At 43.5% G+C, this 17719-nt stretch overlaps 1 protein-coding gene across 4 annotated transcripts in view; it reads right to left on the bottom strand.

Moving 5' to 3' along the window:
• Nucleotides 1-17719, bottom strand: part of HIPK2 (homeodomain interacting protein kinase 2) — a 165156-nt gene that overhangs the window by 94582 nt on the left and 52855 nt on the right. For all 4 annotated transcript variants that reach the window (XM_035127475.3, XM_088652219.1, XM_088652220.1 and 1 more), the window contains exon 2: nt 6455-7550. In XM_035127475.3, the coding sequence (XP_034983366.1) occupies nt 6455-7550 (1096 nt within the window). The remainder of the gene's footprint in view (nt 1-6454; nt 7551-17719) is intronic.

Below are 17719 nucleotides of genomic sequence, written 5' to 3'. Positions count from 1 at the left end.
AAGTTTCCAGGTACCATTGGTGTGAACATATATTTGAATACATGCAGCAGACAATAGACATTTATTTGCCTGAACATGTGAATGTATATCCATTCGGGGGGGGGGAGAGCACGTGTGCGCGCGCGCACAGACACAGACACACACATACACAGTCTGCTCCCACCATCCCAGTGCATATCACCCTGCCCACTATACAGACGAGTCTAAGGTCTCCAATTTTTGTGGCTATGTAGGGTTTTAAAGCTGGGCATCCACGCTTCAAGTCCAACGCCCTAACCACGACACCACACTGCCCCCTGGGCAATCTCCTATCATGGCAGCGCTTAAGCTGAGCACCCTCCATTCATTTCTAGGGGACTCTGAGCTGCGCCCCACTGCAGTGAATGGTGGGGTTTGAGTCTGAAACCCCAGGGTTTTCTGGGTGGCACCCGGTACCTGTCAGCTTCTCCTTCCCAGCTGGCTGCCATTAAGCCTCTGCCAGTCCGTCTGTGGTTAATTTGGAACATCGCAGGTGCGGGTGAGAGCAGGAAATGTGGCAGAAACTTACAGGTGCTGAATCATGGGCTGAACAGTTCCCGAAAGCTGAACCCTTCTATTTTTTAAGTATTAATGAAGCTCTTGTTCAGGCCATTTACCTGCAATTGTTTAGACTCCTCCATTTACAACCCAGCCCCACTCATTTGGCAAGGTGCCGTGCCAAGGAGTTCCAAGCCCACAAATACACTACAGATTTTCTACCACAGCAGAACACTCTGTAGCGCCTTGACCTCCACATATAGAGAAAATGCCTTTTTACATACATCCAAGGGTCTTGTTAGGGGGTGGCCCAGAGGCTCCAAACCCCTAGTCTCCTACTCCATCTCCCCTTTAAAAAAACAACAACAATAATGTGTTTTTACTTTACTTATTGGGTGACCTGGAACACTCCACCTTCGAGCCCTAGTCCCACCTAAGAATTAAACACTGGTCTGAAAAGAGAATGGAAAGTACAGATTGGCAGTATACTAGCTATGTAGGCTATGCACTACAGCAGGCATCCCCAAACTTCGGCCCTCCAGATGTTTTGGACTACAATTCCCATCATCCCTGACCACTGGTCATCTTAGCTAGGAATCATGGGAGTTGTAGGCCAAAACATCTGGAGGGCCGCAGTTTGGGGATGCCTGCACTACAGCGAAAAGGAGAAAGGACGAATCACCACCTTCCCACAATCAGAGATGGCTTTCCCCTGTAGCATCTTGAAATAGTCACTGCAGGAAGCTGATTGCAGAACACATACATTTTTGTTTCTTTCTATTTTTTGGCTCCAGACCCCCTTTTTTAAAACAGCAACAACTGAACTTTCTAGTGCTTTAAGTGAGGGGGGGGGATGTCTAAGGCCAGCCCCGCTCCCATTTTACACACTGAGGCTGAAATAATTTAAGGTGTGGGCTTTGAGGATCACATGGCAAGAGAGATGGATGGATTGAAGTGGGAAAGGAAAGAGCCGGAGTCCCAGTTTCAGCAGGAACATTCATGCATATGCATTTGCTCTGAAGCTTGAAAGGTACCGCACCTGCTTCACTGGAAAATCACCAAGAAACAAACATAAAGAGCTGATGATGCTTTCAGGAAGACATTGATGCCTAGTAGGAAAAAGTGCATGCATCCTGCTTGCTTTCTTCCTTTTTCATTTGTTGAGGCAAAAGAAAGAAAGAAAGAAAGAAAGAAAGAAAGAGAGAGAGAGAGAGAGAGAGAGAGAGAGAGAGAAAGACTCTTTTGTCCAGAAGTTCATTATCTCCTGTTGCTTATTTTCTCACCTGAACTCATAATTCTTTAATTCTATGGGTTTTAATATACTGTACTGTGTGTGTGTGTGTGTATATATATATATATATATATATATATGTTAACCGTCTAAAGGACATTGCTATTGGCATGGAACAGAGATCGTGCAAATAAATAAATAATCACAGTTTGGCCACATCGGAAATTCTAATGTATACCACATGAACTGATGGCAAGCCACTAAGTAGAATGACCGTGACTTTAGGTGTGGAAGATAAGCAGCTGGAAATTATGAACTGTAAGAAACAAACAGTCCTTAAAAAAATGCAAATAAATTGAGCACCAAAGAACAAAGGGAAAGAGAAAAATGTAGAGTTACAGATAGCAGCTGGGCTAAAAAGTGGCAACGACGAGGCCCTAGGATATGTCTGGAGCTCTGTTTGCTTTGGGAGCCAGAAATCCATTTCTCCCCATCTCTGCCTGGCAGAATGTTGAAAATCGTTTCCCTACCATGACACATGGTGGGGAGAAAATTCATTTCAGTTCATCTTTTGATACAAGCCTACCTAATTTGCATTACCTTAAACAATATGTAAAGTGAAATGCAGTTATCCTTCAAAATTCTCCAAATGTTGTGATGCATTTCTCCAAGCAAATGAAAGAAGTGTACGGAAATGTGTCTATTAGGAGAAGGTGTGCATAAAAATCTATGCTATTGAGAAGCATTGCTTGCAAAAATGTGTCCATTGTATTGGGACAAATGGGCTCTGAAACATTAATTTTCATGAGGACTCGACAACAAAAACAAACAAAGCTGATGGAGAAGCAGGGCAAACTGAATTTAAGACTGGGAAAGCAATGAACGGAGAGAGTGACAGGTTCGTCCATCCATACAGGTGAAGCAATCTTTGTTTCACTGAATTAATACAATACGCTCATTAGGAAGTGGCTTCTCTGCCTGTCCCCAAGGGCTTTTGGCTAAAAAAAAAAAATGCTGTGGTCAAACTGTTTGGACTGAGACACACAAAAGAACCCAGGCTATTTGAGGCATGCTTACATTCTGCAACCAAGAACACATCTGCAAAGTCAGTATACCCATCTGGTTGCAATAAGATGCTGGTTTTATAAAAGGGATTATGGAAATGCTTTCCATGGAAGAACTCTGCATGACCTTGACTTCATATTCGTAAGTTCAATAACAAAATCAGGGAAGCAGACAGGCTTTTTCTAAAATAAACCGCTTGAGCAAACTAAGCAGCACAAGGTCACACGAGGAGCACACAGAGTTGCCTTATACCAGGTCAGACTATCTGTCCATCTATCTAGCCCTGGGATGTTAGACTGGCAACAGAGCCTCAGGATGGAGGTCTTTCCTATCACACCTCCTACTGGTCCTTTTTAAACCAGAGATGCCAGAGATGGAACCCAATGTCTTCTGCAAGCAAATGTTGCACTCAGTCTCTGAGGTATGATCCTTCTGCAGCATTATGCTTCAGTCTCAGTCACTATTGTGTAAATGGCTCCACTAGCCCATGTATTTGAGGATTGCAGAAAATACCATCCACCCATCTAAGGTTTTAGGGAGAAGTATTTCTGTCAGAAGGTACCGCGGCCTAGGAAACCACAGGTGTATATCCTGCTACCCTACAGGGTGAGTCACTAGAACTGGAAGCTGAGGGTGTTCCCTGTGTTGTGAAGTGTTCCTACAGTCAGTGGCGGACCTTGGGTTGTCAGATCCCAGTGGGGCCTTGTGATACACCAAATTTCGGCACCCCTGCCTCTTGTCTTCCATTGTACGTAACAGTTGCAGCGCTCCCAAGGCTCCGTGCCCAAGTGCAACTGAATTGGTCACGCTCCCCTAAATCTGTGTCTGCTACAGTCCAAAATAACCTGCCCCACCCTGTCTAGTCATTGGTTCCCCCTGTCCTGGGAGGACTGTAAAGGTTTCTAGATCAAGCATACCCACTGTGGCTCCTGAGCACAGACTCTTGGTTCCAAGCTTTCAATCCACAACCGCCTAGCTTACCGCTGACATTTCCCCAATCCCTGCTACCAAAGATCATTTAACTCAGGGGTAGGGAACCCAAGAGAGATCCTTAGGTTGTGTACACACTCCCTTTCATTCTGCATTCGGTACACTTGCACTGCTGGTTTGGGAAGTATAAATAAGATGCTGATCACAATCCATATCCTGTATCTATCCTCTTGTTTCTTGAGAAATACTGCATTTTGATGCATCCTCCCCCCATAAAAGCTTCGATCCAAACTGAGAAAAAGAACCACCTCGACGCACATTAAGCTGGCAATGCGTACACAGCCTTAGCCTGTCACAAACGCAGCACAAACATGTGGATGGCTAATTTTAAGCAAGTCCTGGTGCAGTTCCTTACAGGCAAGCTACATTTGAGTACAGTAACTTGAGAGGGCAAAAAGTTCACGTTCATAACATACCACGTAGTACAGGGACATTTGAGTTGTGACCCTTTCCCTTGGCAGTGGCCAAACAGCAACAGAGGAGGTGGCAGGGAAAGCTTGTTCCTACACCACCAGATGATTGCCCTGCCTTGTCCTCCCTGCTCTAATTACACCATCTTGACGGCCAGAATGGGCTAGCAATGAGGCATCAAGCATTCATGCCACAGTGGAGCGCCTGTTAATTAAAATACTTAGGGTGAATGCTAAGGCTCATTGAATGCCAGCCAGCCTCTCTATTGGTGGGAACAAACTTCAAGTGATGCAAAGAGTCTGTCTGTGATAGTTAATATTCAATGCTCCTTCCTCACTGCCAAGCAAACTACATGCGGTATTGATATTGAAGCTGCAGAGACAGATCCATCCTTGCAAGTTCATGCCTTTTGCCACTTCAGAAGCAAGATTACCATTTTCTCCAAGACTCTGTCAAGCAGGGATTTTACTATCTCAAGCTACATTGTGTGTGTGTGTGTGTGTGTGTGTGTGTGTGCGCGTGTGTGTGACCATTCTCTCATCTAACAGGATTGGTTGTTGGGGTGTTTCAATTTTTTTAAAATCACAGTCATTTGCAGTTTATGTTTTCCTAATACTACCCCATCCATCTTCCTAATGGCTTGGCAACAAAAACCAGTGTAAAACAAATTATTTTGTTTTCATTTTTTTTTCAGAGTTGCAAATTGCCTCTCACCTAAAGGTATCTATCTATCTCTGGCAGAGAATGGAGCCTTGTTTCACCAGAACCCCCTTACACTCCCCTCCACTGCCACTCTCAGAGGCAGTAATATTAATGTTCCTCATGACTTTGTCAGAAACCCCCTACTGTGGCAACTCACCCCAGCTCTTTTTCTTCTTCCCCATAAAGGGAGACCGATTAGTTAAACTGAGTCTGATGATCTGAAAACTGGCTGCCTTCACACATCATTTCAAAATCCAAGACACAGTAACCATTATGCATTTCCCAGGCACATTGCAAAACACTCCCTTCCTCTCAGAAAACCAAACACTTCCACCCTTTTCATTTCTGTTGCCTATGGATGCCCATCCCAGGTCTATATGGATACCTGGGGTTGGCTCTGCAGCATCACAGGTAATGCAGTAGCAAAATGCTCCAATTATCGTGGATTCCCTCTCTCCCCTTATCCCATCCCATCCAGCAAGCAAATTAAAAGCCTTAAAGCTTTCGTGTATTTACAGCAAAAACATGTCCGCCCTAAAGGATAGGACTGCTGAATGTTTTATTTACTAAACCTTTTCTAAGAAAAGAAAGCAGAGTTATTTTTTCCTTCTCAGAACAAAAGGACATACAGATAAAAATCAGCTGCTGCAATGCTACACTGTCAAACTTCCACATTCTGGAAATTAACTCTTCTCCAGCCCTGATTAGGTTCCCCCCTCTAGTGTCTGAAATCTGCATTTTAAGAGACAAGGAGAAGCAGCGCTGCTGACAAAATGTGCTTGCGGTCCTCTGTGCATCCTGTAAAAGAGTCTTTCGTAAGTGCCAAATGTTACCTGCATTTTTATAGGCAAAACATCTGTGGCATTTAACATACGGGCCACATTGGTAACTCGCACAGCGTATTTTGATCAAATCCATCAGGATAAGGAATCACATCAATAAAGAATTATGTCGCTGATTACCTCCAACAGCATAACCATGTTAAGTCTACTGCAGCAAAAATAACAGAAAGCCCTTGACATGTAAAACATTATCGCAGTAGGAGCCTGCAAAACTTCAGGTGACAAGAAACATCTTGGCGTAAGGCAACAAGAAGGGGACTTGCAGTGGGAACCAACCTTCTTATTATCTGCATTATCATAGGAGATCATGCTAGACAATAGAGCTAATGGCCAGCTCTGACACACTATAGTGCCACCATGGCAGGTGGCAAGAAAGTGGTATTGCATCTACCAAGTCAGTGGTATCAGGTGATTCAAAGGGACAATAGGTTTCCTCCTGATCTTGGGTCATCGGGCTGAGTTCAGTGCTTTCTATAGTATCACAGCAACTGCCTTTATGGAATAGAATCACAGCCATACAATTGCAGAGTTGGAAGGGATCCCTAGGACCATCTAGTCCAACCCCTGCAATGCAGGAATCCTGCACACAGCCATCCCTTGCTGTTAACCAACCTTCTGGTTAACATCCAGACGCAGTGACCCATTGCGCCTTAGGCTCCACTTATTCTGATGTTTTTATTTGACTCAGGTCACTTACCTGTAGTATCTGGACTGAAGGTAAGTCGAGCACACAGCCTTTGACACATGACTCGCAGAACCAAAGTCGATGACCTTGACCCTGTATGGCTGCCGAGATGGATCCACCAGCATGATGTTCTCTGGCTTGAGGTCTGCATGAATCAAGCCCAGACTTTTCAATTTCATTAGGGCCGTGGCTACCTGCTGCAGAATTGGTCGGATGTATTTAAGGGGCAATGGGCTGAACTTGTTTTGCTTTAAGAAATCATAAAGGTTCTGTTCCAACATTTCAAAGACCAGGCAGGTGTGGTTCTTGTGCTGGAAACATTCATAGGCTCGGACAAAGTTGTAATCATCTGCGCTTTCCGTGCTTAACCGGGCCAGGATGCTCACTTCAATTTGACCTTGCCGGGCATAAGATGGATGGTTTTTAAGGATCTTGATGGCCACAATTTCATTGGTGCCACGTTTCCAGCATTTGACCACTTGCCCAAAGGTTCCGCGGCCAAGGAATTCCAACACTTCGTACGTGTTGGTCATGGAACAAAGCACTTCATGTTGCACCAGCTGGTAATCCCCTTCACTGTTGGAGCCACTGTTTTTGGATGTGGCCGTGGATGTGGTTGTGGTGGCTACCGTAGCCCCACTGGCATTGTTCTGAATCATTGGTGGGTGCTCTTCGATAATCTGCACGCTGCTTGTGTTCTCAATTTCCTCACTCTTGCGCTTAAGTCCACATTTTTGGTAGGTGTCCAAAAGGCTCACAGTGCTTCGACGCATCAGGTTGTGTGGTCCACCTAACGCTTGCCCAGGAACTGCAACCACACCGGAGGTGCTGCTGGCGGATGTCACCACAATGTGCCCCGTGCTGGCTGGGAAGATGATGGTCTGCTCGTAAGGGATGCTGGGGTTGGGGATCTGGAGAGAGGCGTTGATGGCGGCGGCGGCGGCTTGAGAGGGCTGCACGTTCTTGCTCTGACTGTAGACTTTGCTATGTGTGCCGTACCCAGTCATGTCCCAGTTAGAACTTGGTTCCACTTTCAGTTTCTTCACGCTACAGAAGGCACTTGATTGAAGGGTGTGAGGGGAGAAAACTTGCACATGTGAGGCCATACCTGCAATGCAACACAAGAAGAAAACAAATGTGTTAAAACGGTTAGCCGCAACAATACTTATAGGTCACTCTTACACCCATGCCATTCAAGAAAACATACAAGATTTTCAAAACAACAAAAATCCAGTTTTTAAAAACCTTTTTAAAAAGACCAGTATTTTGAATGCAAAAACAACACAATGTTTAGCCAAAGTCCAAGCTTTTTAATGGTGAGAGTCATTTAAGATCATTTATTTATTTCATTAAAAATTATACCCTGCTTGATTGCAAAAAAAAAATCTCAAATAGGTTTACAAAAGTTTCTTAAGAAGAGTGTTCCAGAAAGTGGGTGACACAACTGAGAAGACCCTGTGGCATGTTATATTTGTTTTCAACTGAGAACAGGGTGAAAGTAAAAAATTTCTACTACCTAGTAGCGTAAGCCAATGCTTCTCATAAGACAGTCTACCTGCATTGAAAACTACAAAATGTAAATCTGTGCGGAAGAAGGACAACAATTGTTAAATTAAGGATTCCTGTAAAGCTGTCTCTGTACACGAACAGGAAGAATGAACAAGAATACTGTTTGATGAAGCGTAAGGGCCAAGCTAGATGAGACATGAAAGAAACATGACTGTATCATTTCATTATTATTATTATTATTATTATTATTATTATTATTATTATTTGATTCCTTACCCACCTTCCACCCTTCACTATAAGGCCCCAGGATGGGTTGCAGCCATTTAAAAATACCATATTTTTCGTCTATAAGACGCCCCCTATTTAGAAAATAGCAGGGGGTGGAGCTTTTGAGGAGGATTATTTTGGGGGGGGGGGATGCCAAAAATCGCAGCACACAACCGCTCGCGTTGCTTACAATCACCGCTTACAATCTCGGGCTCACACTTTGTTCTGGTGGCGAGCAATTTTCAGCATCTCCCCCCGCCCGCCCGCCCCCAACAATCAAGTGGCCAATCACCGCTTACAATCTGGGCTCGCGCCAAAAAACTATTTGCGCCCCCCCCCCAGCAGTACCCGTGTATAAGACGAGCCTAAATTTTGAACCTCATGTTTGGGTCAAAAAAGCTCGTCTTATACACGGAAAAATATGGTACAATATTAAATTTAAAACATATTACAGTACAGTCCAGAAAAAAGTTGATATATATATATATATATATCTGAAGCCAAGTGAAGAGAGGGGTTTAACTCTTTCTTCTTTGGAGTATTTCCTGGACGTAAATCCTTCCCTTCCCCAGAAAACTGTCACTTGCCCCATTAGTGAAAACATGGGTTAGAAGGCATAGGTCATGCAGATGGTCTCACCATCCCAATTACATGAGAATTCAGGAGTCACACAACAGATGTAACTCGGTTTCGATTGACTTCACTCAAAGCTGTCTGAGCAGAATCATCAATACTAGCAGTCAGTAATTTGAAAAGATGGGTAAAGAGGAATATCAGTTACAGAAAACTGTGCTAGGTAAATTGCTATGCCTGGGTACTGCTGGGACAGTTCAACACAAATTTCTCACACAAATATCAGATATGAAGCTAGCAGGTGCTTCCACTGGTGAGTCTGTACATTAAAGCGGCCCACAGAAGTACATACTGTTCAAGAAAAACAGGGATAGGGGCAGTCTCACTTCTATATATGATTATTTCTCCAGAGCGCTGCTGTATTCGTGGCCAGCTTCCTGAGCAATAAATCGGCACTGTAATTGAAAGTTCAACAGCACTACGTACTGTGTATGTATGCCAGCCTCCACCACACAGAGCCCAACAGACATTTTGGACTACAGTTCCCATCAGCCCCAGCTAGCACACTCATGCTCGATGAGACTGATGGGAATTATAGTCCAAAATGTCTGTTGGGACAGTGCAGTTGTGGAAGGATGCCCTCTGCTTTTAAATACAAAGGTGAATGACCTTTTTTGGGAATTCACTTGTGAGGCATAAAAATATAACTATGACAAATGTTCTTAAAACATAATGCTTTGCTACAATTTATCTATAAACCTACTGAAAATTGGACCATTTTGACCTTTATGAATGCATACACAAACACACACAAAATGTCTTGCCATTCCCTAAATGAAAATTGAAATCACCTCTGATGGTTGGCCTATGCCCAACATAGAAAATGTGTTCAACAAAGAAAGTCACACTGAAAATACACAATAAGCTAGACTTCCTCCGAATTTGCATAGTTCACTGGCATGTAACTAATGTAATCTGCATATCATTGTTATTTATCTGACAGATGCCACACAACATTCATTCTACACTCTTATTCTGAGGACTGTCACCCTTAAACAGGAAAATATTCTTTCAGCTATTAAAAAGTCTTGATTCAGTGCTTAGAGATGGTGAGTTCACACACACAAGTATGTTCCTCACCTATCAAGTGATTTGCTTGCATGTGTGAATCAACCATCCCCACTCAAAACACCACGGAGAAATCTTTGTGATCATCTGACATCACCCCAAACAAAATACGCTGGAGTTTAGGTAGACCCTACATTCAAAGTGGGTCATCAAGTTGTAATTTATTAATGGCTAGAGTGCCTCCCATTTATGCCCAACTGTTGTAAGTGGTAAGACACACATCAGTGTAGATGCATGCAAGAAAAACCATGGAAATATTAAATACTGTGACTTCTGGGTTTTCTTTATTTTGCTCCTCCCTACCACACCTTGGATCCTTTAGGTCAGGCATCCCCAAACGTGGCCCTCCAGATGTTTTGGGACTACAACTCCCATCATCCCTACCTAGCAGGACCAATGGTCAGGGATGATGGGAATTGTAGTCCCAAAACATCTGGAGTTTGGGAGTGCCTGCTTTAGGTGTTGTTTCCTACTGATTTCTACCACCTTGAAGCTACGGCTTAATTCAAACTGGGCTGGTCCATGCATAAAGAATGCGGAAAGCACTTTACAAGATTGGACACACAGCTGTGGAACATGTGTAAGAATGGGCCAAGGTTCAGTGGAAGAGCAGATACTTTGCATGCAGAAGTTTCAGTCTCTGGCACCTCCAGTTTAAAAAGGCTGACACAGCAGGTTATGATGAGAACTCCTCTCTACCTGAGGAGCTGGAGAGCTGCTGCCAGAGCAGACAGCAGTGAGTTAGGCGGACAACTGGTCTGATCTGGTACAGTGAGGCAACTTCCTTTGCTAAGTAATGAACATGTTTGTAAGAGTTTGTTTTGTTAGCAGGCAGAGTAGATGAAATCTGAAAGTGAATTCTGAAATCTGAAACCAATAGGTGGCATTTGGGGAATTGTGTCACCTGAACGGAGGTTGGACCGGGGGGGGGGGAATCATATACCCTGCCTCCCTAGGAACTACATTAAAGACTTTATCAATACAGAACTAACAGTCATTTACTAGGGGTCCCCAGCCTTTTATGGGCCTGAAAGCATATTTGAAAATGTAGGGAACTTTTATGGGAACCATAAAACGCACATTTCACAGATGAAAAATGTGATTGCAAACTTCCTTCCCAAAACAACAGGCAGAGCACCGACACCCTAAAAAAAGTCACCCTCCACAAACAACAAAAACTCAATGTAGTATTCCAAAACCTTGCAAACCTCTCCTCAACTGAAAAAAAAACTTTTAAAAATCACCCCAAACCCCCTTCTAATTTAAAAAATAAAAAACTGGAAGGGGAGTTGTGGGTGTACTAAGGGTATTGTGATGCCCACAGACACCATATTGGAGGCCCCAGCAATAGACCAATTCTTTCTGTTTTGCTTTTCCCTATTTGCATGTTTAAAATTGCCAAGCTTGGTATAGTGAAAATCAGGAGTATGGAGGCTGATAAAATTCAAACTGAAATTGAAAGGAAACCCAATTTAAATTCTTTATAGATGGTAGATGACACCACGGAAATGGAATAATCTTTTAAAATGAAATCCTGCTGTGATTGACGCTAATATTTTACAATGATGAGTGGGGTTTCCGAATAAATTTTATAAATACTGGGATACGGTTACTGAAAGCAATTCATGAAATAACAGATCATAGGTTTGGAAAATGTTTGAAAGTGATTCAAAATGTCAGCAGGATTAAAGGTGTCAACACCAAAAAATATTTTCTGTTATGCAACTAAAAGCTAAAAATGTGTGAATGTCAGACATCGGAAGTTTAACCAGAGTGCCACTGCAGAGAGAGCATCTGTAGCTAAAAATCTGGCAAATGGGGGAAAAACAAATCATAGTCACTCAGAAAAGAGACAATATATGATTTAACAGTGCTTACAGAAATGTGCTGCAAGTTTGCAACTTAACTACAATAATAATTGAGGAACAATTAAATTCATTCATTTAAGTACAGGCAAGCACATGGAGAGGGTCACATTCCAGAGGTGGCGTGCAAAGCCAAAATTGTGTATAGTCAAAACACACTGGGTGCAATAGCAGGTGGGATTGTCAAAGCCCCCCACCCCAAGGCATGCCTCCTTTCCGGCCCCTTTTAATTATTATTTTTAATTGCCAAGCACGTAAAGTTGAATGTGCACAAGTTAAATGTGTGCAAGTTGTAAGTTACCTGTACATACTGTATTAAGTGAAGAACTGCTTTTTCAGTCCTGAACCTGCTATCAATCAACTTCATTGGGATCCCATATTTCCAGAGCACAAAAAAAGAGAGCGAGAAATCTCCCTTCTCTCCACCCAGCCCCATTCACTTCTTTCTACCACATTGCAGACCATGCCTGCCGTACAACATGATGCCTTCAAACATCCATAGATCATACAAAGGTACAGCTTTGGAGAACGTATGAAGCAAATGACACAAGTTAAATTAATGTTAAAGTGCACTCAGAATAGCCTTGTCAGGCAGATTTGTTGCAATGCAGAAATGCCTTCTGGCAACTGAGAAGTAGTAACGATACTGTGCTCATATTTTATCTCCGATGTCTCAACTTCAAACCCTAGCAGAGGTCACATGCAATTCCCATTTTCTCTCCATAAGAGTCCCTGAATGAGGTCAGCTAGTGGTGTCAGATCCAAATTAAGGTGCATTTGCAAAGCAAGGTAGTCAACTCAAGACAAAAATAGCTGGTGATGCCATACGTGCTGGAAATGAAAACCTTTGCCCGCTCTGCATGTGGCTATCTTACACAAAGCTTGACACTACCCCGCATTCCCCTTGACTAGTTCTTCTGCTTTGCAAATGACTTCAGGTCCATTTTTAGGTACTTAAGAGGATTCGGAGCCCAGGCCCACAACACAAATTTGCATAAATGTATAGAGTGCCTCTGGGCAATTTAAGATGGCGGAGTGCCTGGGGAGACTCACTGGCAGCGTACTTGGCAAGTCACCCACCTACCCTGGAAGCAAAATGCCGCCCCCATCCCCACTCCCCAAGTCTTTTACTAAAAGCAGGGAGAAGGGGTAGGAAATATTGTAGGACAATGCAAAAGACTCAGGTTTTGGGTCTCCTGGGCCACCAGCAGGTCAGGCTCTCATTACCTGAACTGTTTTCTAGTCAATACCAGGTTTTAAAAGAGGACAAGGAAAGAAATAACACACCACTCTTTCAGTACAGTGAAATCTGGTCCTATTACCACAAAATCTGCAACAGCGAAAGGGAGGAATTCAACATCTCACTAAGGTGGCCGTCCAGACATGGCAAATATTTTGGCTTGCCATATGAAATCCCCCCTCCCCAATTTCCCCCCTTGTTCTGCTCCAAGGATTCTCCAGCCCCCCACAAGCCAAATGGGGAGGAGGGGCATGCAGGGGAAAGAGATGAGGGGGGGGGAGTTCTGCTGCACAAGCAGTAATCTTTGCACTGGCATGCCTCCTTAGTTCAACCCCACCCACAGTCTTTTTCTACCACTTTAGATTTCAAAAATCAAATCAACTTAAGAATAACTTCCTGAACCATGGTAACTAGACATCAGGCTTGTGGGATATACCTTTTTCTTTCTTTTCTTTTGCTAGAACCCTGAAGTCCACAAGCAGGCACTAAGTGCAGAATACTGTCTCAGTTGGGCGAGAGTTTTCAGCACTCTCAACCAACTTCAATTCCCAGGGGAATCGTTTTCTGGTTTGCCTCAGGCAGCAAAATGTCTTGAGCTGGCCCTGCCCCCAAGCTTTCCTTTTAGTAGGGGAAATATTTTTCTGAGCCAGACAATTCTGAGCCAGAAACTGCTGCTTATCTACTTCAAATTTTCCAGAGATCTGGCAGTGATCCTGATTGACCTTCTACTCAAAACTCTGTTCTAGAACACTGTGACCTGAGGAACGCTGCTCTTTTTCAGAAGCTTCTAAGGGGCTCTCAGTGAAAAGATCAATAATGACGGAACAACTTCCCTGAAGGACAGTTTGCCCATCATCGTCAAACACTCACAGGTTATCTTGGCCAGCACTGAGGGAAGCAGCCCTGAGTGAATTTACAACACCACATTCACACGATACATTTAAAGGGCAATGGTGCTGCTTTAAAACAACCATGGCTCCCTGCAAAGAATTCTGGGAGCTGTAGTTGGGTTACAGGTGCTGAGAGTTCTAAGAGGTCCCATTCCCCTTACAGAGCTACAATTTCCAGAGTTCCCTGTGAAATGGGATTGGTTGTTAAACCACTCTGGAAACTGTTAAAAATGGAAAGCGTAATGCTGGTGGTCAACAAAAGAAGTTTAAAGACTGTCTCAAGGCAAATCTAAAAAAAAAAACCCGACAACTGGGAAACACGGGCCTGCGAGAGCTCCAGTTGGAGAACAGCCTTTACCAAAAGTGTCATGGGCTTTGAAGACACTCGAACTCAGGGCTAGGAGGAAGGCACGCTTGGCAAATCCACACCGTGATCAACTCCCACCTGGAAACCAATGTCCCCACTGTGGAAGGACGTGTGGATCCAGAATTGGCCTCCACAGTCACTTACGGACTCATTGTTAAAACCGTGTTTATGGAAGACAATCTTACTCGGCTACGAGTGATCGCCAAAGAAGAAGAAGGGGTCTCCTAACAACTCTCAGCACCCAACTCCAGTTTCATAGCGTGTTCAATGTATGGTATGAATGTAGAATGCACCCGCCAGGGATCTGCTGCAAATCTGTTGGGTTTTCTCAGCAGATAAATCTGTATGGGAAAGGGTTTTACTGAGGAGCCAGGGTTTAATAGCCATCCAAGGCCATTCCCTCAACCTGCACCCATTGCAATGCTATGGTTAACCCCTTAGTCAGTGAAACAGAATCCCAGGACTCATTAATTCATGAGGCGAGAGAAGCTAGCCAAATTGCCTCCATGTCTAATTGCCCCTTCAGACTTCAGTCACTAGGGGAAAAGAGGTTAAATCACTCTAAGTCTCGCTCCCTTCTCTGTATGTTTTCTCCTCTGCTATTTCCCCCCTGGCCCACTACCTGGCTAGCTTATGAACGGACTTGACTGTTGTCCTACCCATAATGGCATCCCTTTCCACATCCAAGTTTCCTAGCAGGGGAGGAAGGGTACTCATCACCATGGCAACAGAGCCTTTCCTCCTGGTCCTCTTGCTGTCTCTCCTGGTTACCCTTGTCTGTGGCTCTAGTGATGGGGGAGCCAGGACACTATCAGGCTGTTGTGGGCGAGGACGCAATCTTCATGCCTCAGCTGGCATAAAGAGACCATAGCAGAGGGATCCCCAGTCCTGTCCAAATATAGCCCTGGATATGAGAGAAATGGTATCTCTAGGCGGGAATTTCCTCATACAACGGTGAAGAGACATTCCTGGACTAGGCCGGCGACCATACAGGAAATAAACAGAAGGCCTCCAGTGATAAGATCCTATTCCTCCCCACAACTCTATACTTACCTTTTAACAACTCTCTTTGCCAACTTTATAATGCTTTTTGAACTCAGGGTTGTTGTTGTTGTTGTTTAAAAAAAGTAGTTTGGTAGCTTAGAGATGGAAGAAACATCTGGAATGCTAAATGCGGGGTGAGAAGACTTCCGGTTTCCCGCGGATCGGCTTCGGACGCGCTTGTGGGTCGTTCCCGAAAAGCGCACTCACCGAAGGCGGAAAAGGGGGGGTATTGGGCTTCAAAGCCCCCCCCAAAAGGTCTTGGAGGGTGTCCAGACCCAATAGATCGGCAGCAGCGTCGGGGAGAAACCCAGTACCGGGCTAGGAAGCGCGGTGGAGTGGAATCTCCCTTGGACGCCTGCCCATAGATCCCGCCTGAGGCGAGGAAGCTCGAAAACCGAAGCGAAGAAGCGGTGGATTCCCTAGAAAACCAAGCCGACCTAAGGTAGTTATTTTCGTGTTATTTTGTTCCTCACTCAAGTCCTACTTCGCCAGGAACAGCAGCTTTTTATTTAAAAAGCCGAAGGGCGGTGGACTTTCGTGCAGAGTGAAGGTCGGCGTTCTGCTTAATGGCGATTTGGGAGGTCGCTCTTGCTGTGTCTTGCTGGAGTTAAGATACCAGACACAGTAAAATCAACGGAGGAGAGAAATAATATCTTCATGTATATCTGACAGCCTAAAGTTCAGCGAAACCAGCTGAAACCAGCAGTAACAACCTAAAGTTCAGCGAAACCAGCAGTAACAACTGAAAGGCGCTTCTAAGCGGAATTGATACTTTGATACTTTAGAAACTTTTGTATCACCTAAATTGATATTCTGAAACGCACACCCCCTACAATTGCTATTTCATTCTCTTAATTTCGGAGCTTTCTTCTCAAGGACGGGGTAAAGAAGAATAGGATGGGGGAAACTGAACTGTGTTAAAACCTACTCCCCCCCTCCTCTATGCTTGACGTGATCTACAGACCCAGAAGGGTGTAAAACAATGTGGACTTGAGAAGCAAATTTAAAGCAGAAACCCAGGAAATCCTAAACCTCGGATGTCGAGCCTCCTATGGGTAAGGACAATTAAATATACCAACAATCTGTCGAGTCATAGTGGTTGCAGAAGGGTGAGCCAGACAAGAACAATCCCACTTGGGGAGCTACGCCACCTCCAGGAAGGTCGTAAAAAGACATTTAAAAGCCTTTAAGTGCAACTGGGACTGGCCATAAAAATTCTACTTATTCATTGAACAACGTCAGAACTTTTACCTGTATCGGATTGTTGGTAAAACCTTGTTAATTCATTCGGACTAAAATCATTCCAGGTCTCATCTTAACTTTTAAATTTGTTTAATTTAAACCAAATTACATATATTGTAAATTCCCCACTCCCCCTTTTTTTTTCTCCTTTATTCCTTTCTTTTTTTCTCTCTCCTTTCTTTTTTTTGTGGGTGCCTTTTTCTAGGTTTTGTTGCTATTCTCCTTTCTCCTTCTTCTCTTCTTCTTTCTCTCTCTCCCTTTTTTTATTTTATTTTATTTGGATTGTTATAGTGCATTAGCTGTTTTCCTATTGTTAATGTTATTGTGATTATCGTTAGCAAGGTTCCTGGGATACAGTAGGAACGCTAAGAGAAATGGCAGGGAAAAAAACTGCTACTACCTCAACAACTCTTTCCGGAAACGTTAACAACCAACTTAGAAGGGGATCAGGAGCAGATATGGATATGAATATGGATGTGAAGGAATTAATCTTAAGTCTTAAAAGGGATTTTGTAGAAATGAAAAAAGATATGAATGAGAAATTGGATTCTTTTGGAGAAAAAATTGACGGAAATGCTAAGATAGTAACTGAGCTAACAGAGAAGATGAACGAATTGGGGATAAAAAATGCAGAGCTTACAAAAACGGTGCAAGAGTTGAAAGGTAAATCCTTAGGTTTAGAGGAGACAGTGAGGAAATTGCAGAATGAGAACAGAGAACTAAAGAGGGAGGGGGAAAAACAAGGAAAGATATAGTTGAAATGAAAATGACTTATGAGGCTGTAATGGATGCAATCTCTATGATAGAGATGCATAGGAGGGAAAGGACTCTGAGGTTGAGGGCAATACCGGAGAAACCTGATGAGCAAATTGGACAAAAATTGACAGTTGAACTAGCTAAATGGATGGAAATTCCTGAATTGGATATGGAACAACAAATAGACAGAGTTTTCCGAATAAAATCAAACATTGCAAAGGAGAATAATTGGCCTGGGGACTGTCTGATAACTTTTAAGAACTTAGATATCAGAGATAAAGTCCTACAAACAAGTAATAAGAAAAAATTACAAATAGATGAAAGTGATATAATTATTCACAAGTACATACCAGCAAGATTCTTAAAAAAACGAGAGAAATTTAAACCATACATCGA

Source organism: Zootoca vivipara, chromosome 9 (genome assembly GCF_965207765.1).
Source record: "Zootoca vivipara chromosome 9, rZooViv2.hap1.1, whole genome shotgun sequence".
NCBI classification, from domain to species: Eukaryota; Metazoa; Chordata; class Lepidosauria; order Squamata; family Lacertidae; genus Zootoca; species Zootoca vivipara.
This window is presented reverse-complemented; position numbering and strand designations above follow the sequence as displayed.